This window comes from Terrapene carolina, unplaced genomic scaffold (genome assembly GCF_002925995.2).
Source record: "Terrapene carolina triunguis isolate 2854851 unplaced genomic scaffold, T_m_triunguis-2.0 Scaffold34483, whole genome shotgun sequence".
NCBI lineage: Eukaryota > Metazoa > Chordata > Testudines > Emydidae > Terrapene > Terrapene triunguis.
In genome coordinates, this window is record NW_020698834.1 from 1 (window position 1) to 4,997 (window position 4,997).

General features: G+C 50.4%; 1 protein-coding gene across 2 annotated transcripts; it reads right to left on the reverse strand.

Annotated features, from left to right (window-relative positions):
* Positions 1-467: 467 nt before the first annotated feature.
* On the reverse strand, positions 468-4,977 carry LOC112105298 (proline-rich receptor-like protein kinase PERK2). 2 transcript variants are annotated; one of them, XM_026646228.2, is made up of 3 exons: positions 4,011-4,977; positions 3,074-3,364; positions 468-2,213 (listed from the first exon to the last, which is right to left on the reverse strand). In XM_026646228.2, exons 1-3 carry the CDS (start codon positions 4,227-4,229, stop codon positions 2,052-2,054), a joined length of 672 nt encoding a protein of 223 aa, XP_026502013.1. In that variant the 5' UTR covers positions 4,230-4,977; the 3' UTR covers positions 468-2,051. The 2 variants fall into 2 exon arrangements, with proteins under 2 accessions (XP_026502013.1, XP_029770157.1); XM_029914297.1 differs by having other exon boundaries at positions 468-3,364.
* Between the last annotated feature and the right edge of the window lie 20 nt (positions 4,978-4,997).

A 4,997-nucleotide genomic window follows, 5' to 3' on the forward strand; every position in this document is an offset into this window, starting at 1 on the left:
AGAGGAAGTGTGCAGGACTTTGCTCTTTCTGGTCTGTTTGGATACTCATCTCCATGTGACATAGGGCAAACTCAGAGTTCACGTCCTGTTACACTGTGAAGTGTAGGTTATTTTACTTAATCCTGCAGCACAATGGTGGCTGTCAGGTTTAGAGAACTCCACCGAGCCATTTCCTGAAGGGACCTTTCAGGTGGATTATGGACATTATGTTGCATTTCTGTTAAAAGTTTTGTAATATTTCCATGATTCCTATGTGTGCCTCAGTTTCCCACCGGGCTTTGCACTGAGTGTAAAGGGAAGGGATGAGGTGTTGACTCAGCAGCCTTCCTGGAAACCAGAGTCAAAACAAGCTGAATGAAGTCTACACATGTGAGTGGAGGATCGCAAGAGACAATGGAACCTCCAATCCCTGGTCCATTCACACCCAATGACCAACAGCCAAGAGGAAGGAGATTCCCCCCCACTTCTCTACAGGGAAGCAGAGCAAAGGCCCCGAGGTCGTTAGGCAAGCACTGTACAGACCTCAGGGAATTTCTGCAGTCTCTGCCCATTGCTCTTCAGCTGTCCTGCATGCAGACAGACAAAGAGGAAAGGTAGCAGGTGGTGTTTTACAAGCTGTGCTCAGAGAGATACACAGAACACACCCCCCACCTGAAACCAGACAACAGGACAGAGACAGAGCCAAAATGAATTCTACAGCAGCTTGGCTGGGTAGAGCTCGGACGCTGGCCACACTGAACTGTGTCTTAATCTTTGCTTCTCTGTGCTCACCCCTAAGGACTTTCAGATTCTGTACCCCCAGCTGACCGATGTGTTGTTTTGAAAAGGATCCCTACTGTCACTCGTACTGGGAGCACTGCACTCTGAAGGAGCGAAGGACACACCTCCCACAGGAGTCTGGCTCTGCCGGATTTGCTGCAGGGAGCCATGGAGGGAAACAGGGATTGTTGGCACCCAAAAGCCCAGTTTTGGAGTATGTGGAGTCTTGCCCCTGTGGAACTGGGTGGGTCCTTGGGGCCTAGCACATTAAAGGGGTCACCCCAAAAGGACTGGTTACAGGCTGGGGCATAGACCAGACCCTGTAGATCTGACACACGGGCACACAAGCATTTGTCAGTTATACCTACAGTGCAGATTCCCCAAGACAGCGTTATGGGGAGGAAACATCTTGCTGGACACCGAGTTTAGGATTCTCCCTCTCTAAACTGCAGGGCAGTCAGAGGCCTGATCCTGAGAGGTGCAGAGTACAGTGAATTGGGGACCTTCAGCACCTCTAAAAATTAGACCAGTGAATCCAAACTGATCATAACTCAAGAGTACAGGCAATGGGAGTCGGTAGACATGTTTATGTATCTAGTATCGATCATCTCCTAGCCCTTACACCCAGGTTTCCCTGGAGCTGATTTTTCTCTAGCGTCAGCACCTTTCCTAGTCTGATCCCTGTAGCACTTCACAGCCAACACACTCAAAAGGTAACAATACACATGTGTGGGTGCCCGTATCATGCAACAGAGGGGCACAGGGAGCCACATGCTTCCTCATCCTGGCCAGGGGCCTGTGGCCATTGGACAGGGGGTGCAGAAACTGACTAGAAACAGACAAATGAGACGTGAAGTGTCACTTGCAGAGAGGATGGCAATGAATGGAATGCACCAGTGACAGGTCCCTCCCTGCCCCAGGCACCAGCCAGCCTCAGCTAACTTCAGTGCAGCCACTGACATCTCAGTGCAGGACAACATGGACTTGACCTTTACTGGTGGGACTGCATTCTTACCAGCAAAGGGGTGCGGTTCCTTTTGGAAATATTCCACACCCCTGCAGGGGTGCACCCCCAATGCCTGCACTCTGTAGAGCACAGCCCCTTTAGGAACACTACCAATGCACACCACACTCGCGTGCTAGAAATGCTCATGCAAAGGCCTTCCAAATTCCTGCCCTAATTTAAAAGGTCTGCCACTGCTGTCAGGTTCAGCAACGCACCTGTAAACAGCAGACCATGCATAGAAAAACAACCATCCGGCATTCATAGCAACAGGACCTCTAGGAACAGCTCAGAGGACTGTGCCAGAATGACATCCCTCTTGCCTTAACAGCACACCATGCTGAGCGGGGAAACAGAAAGGGTATCCTGCCTTCTCATGGGTGGGCGGCGCGAGGGGTGGCCGAGCAGCAAGTGGATTGGTACGTCGGACCAGCGGCGGAGTAGGGGTCACCTGCAAAGTATGACAACAATTCATGATGCAGAGGAACCTCCTTGATGGATTGGTGCTTGTGGAGACTGAAGCTATACTGCACTGGCTTGCGTATGAGGGTCACTACCTATAATGGATGGAATCAGGCCTGCTCAGGTATTGGGTCTCCCTACGCTTTTCTAGCAGGATTCTCCCTGGGCTTAAGAGAGCAGGACATACAGAGCAGCTATTTATTGCCTCCGCACTACACCCCAAGCCCCACAGAATCCCAGCTGAGCGGTGTCCACATGGGTGGGGTTCAGGGGCATGTGGAATCACTGTTCAGCCTCTTCTTCTGGTTCTCAGGCTTTTCCACATCTTTCTCCCCTCCCCTCAGTGCCACACTGTGGAGGGGAGTATTGGGCCCTAAACTAATGGACTCGATTCCTTCAGTTCAATGGCGAGAAACAAAGATCATGGTCCATTCCCAATGCCACATGGATGTGGCCAGCAAATGGACACAGGATCTGGATCGTTCCATGCACGTGCACCTCACACTGCTATAAAGGGACAAATCTGATAGAAAAATCAGCCACTGGCAGCACTAAACTCATCTTCTGTAGAGCAGCCCAGTACCAGCCTTTACCCAAACGCTCTACCTAGAGAGCCAACAGGCCAGGAAGTGCTGGATTCAGACGTGTAATTGCTCTGTTCAATGAAGAGCACAAGGAAAAGCATGCCTGCATCGGTGGGAAGAATGGATCTTGGTCAGTCTGACAGCCAACAGAAGATAGTGTCTTGGCAGGAGAAGACGCTACCACTGGCTCAGTCAGCATGGCAGGAGGAATCTGGGCTTGGGGAGAATGGAGGAATCTATGATCTTCAGAGGGGGGAGTGCCCACCACAGAGAGTTCCTGGTAGTCATCAGAAGAAGTCTCCCACTGGAACAGAGGCTGGGGAGGCAAGCTGAAGGAGCAGGAGACTGGATTAGGAGCAGCAGCAGAGGGTACATAGGAAGGTTGTGGCGGGTATGGAGGAGGGGGTGGAGGAAGTGGAGAGGGAATAGGGTGAGAAGAGGAAGCAGCTTTGGCAGGGAAAATCTTGGCAGCTTCTTTGGGATGCTGGAGTGGGGGAGAAGCTGGCACAGAGACTGTTCTTCTCATGGGCAGGGGGGATTCTGGAGGAATTATAATCTAGAAAGAAAGAAGGGAGAAAGGTGAACAAATCTGGAGACGAACGGAGAAGCACTTCCTGCAACAGAAGGACAGGCAGCATGAAACAGACGGTAACATGGCACTCACTACCTAGCACTTCTCTACTTTCCTTTCACGGCAGAACACAGACTGCAAGCAGGCCAACCTCACTGCTGTAGCCAACCAGAAATAGACCTTCTTTGAGGAAGTGCCCGAGTCTCAAGGAGAAGGCACCTAGCAACACCTGCCTAGCTATAAGCACTTCAGGGCAGGTTCCTTATCTTACATCTAAACATATCATGTTGCCAAGTAAAGAAAGAAATACGGTCTGCTTATTGACTGACCTCCCCACTGTGGAATGAAAATAAACCTCACTTCAGTGCCTGACCTTAGACAACATTAGACTTCCTATCAGATAACACTGCCCTCCCAAGAGATTGCTTATTCCAATTCCTACATAGCTGGGATTTGGATGTCCTAGCTGATCTGAAAAGGGAACAGTGCTAGGACAGAGGAGTCAGATTCCAAAGCTATCCCAGGACTCTCAAGACACCTGTCACTCCCACCTCCTACTCTACATCTCCATTAGAGACCTTCTGAGCAGAGCGACACGGGGAAAAACCCTAGTACAGAGTTTGCTCTCTACCTTCTGTACTTGCTGTCCACCATCCTGCTGCTTCCTTTGTGGCCTGGCGGTGACAATGACCCCCTCAGTCAGCCAGTCTTCCTGGCTTTTCCATTCCTCCTCTTCCTGTTTGCTGATTCCCAATCTGTCTTGCAGCTCTTCAATCAAGCGATCCTGGGACACAGTCTTATGAAATATGACTGGCCCTACTTTCCGCCTCGGTGAGCGCTCACGATACATTGGGTGCACGTTTAAGGTCTCTTTTGTCCTCTCAATTACAGATTTTATCTGAATGACAAGGTGACAGGTTCAGCATGAAAAGAGCAATGCAACAGCAAGCCCCAAGATGCAGCAGCACAAACCCAAACTATTAGTGACAACTGTGAGCATGAAGAGTGATGGTATTTATTGCACAATGCCAAAGCTCCTCTTGGCACAGCCCAGAGCAGTGACTCAGTGCAAGGAAAATCCCAGCCAGGCCAGTCATAGCAGCCAAAAAGAACTCCGGCTACACAATGAAGAGATTATCCAGCACGTAGCCATGATTTGAGGTACAAGGTCACAGTTCAACAAGATCACCCCATTGGGTGTTATGGTTTCCCTAACACCACAGTGATCCAGGTCAGCTTCTTTTCATCCCTCCCCTCCGCAGTTGTGGGGGAAATAAAATTCCCCAGCACAGAGGATTCTGGGATGCACACAGCATTTCTAGTGCTGGAAGGACCCTAGGAGCTCCAGTGTCAATACTTTAACAGGCTCAGATCTAAGCCAGCAGGGAAGAGGATTTGCCATCCCAAGTCTGCGCAGTCCTTAGCAAATCCCTCCATCACTTTGCTCTTCAGAGACCTCGATAGATCATGCACTTGGCCCCATTCTAGCTAGGAGACAGCCTGCAGATTATGGATGCTATTCATGTTCTATGCTGCACAAGCAGCCAATCACTGATCCACATGCAAAAGGGACCACAAAGCTGCTGCTAGATTGGAGGGTCTCAGACCTCTGCGCCAT

What these genes read in the sequence shown, in the direction of transcription:
- LOC112105298 (XM_029914297.1), bottom strand. Translation starts at nt 4,229, where the DNA reads ATGTATCGTGAGCGCTCACCGAGGCGGAAAGTAGGGCCAGTCATATTT. An exon ending in GTGGACAGCAAGTACAGAAG is followed by an intron (nt 3,365 to 4,010) that starts GTAGAGAGCAAA and finishes CTTTCTTTCTAG; the next exon opens with ATTATAATTCCTCCAGAATC.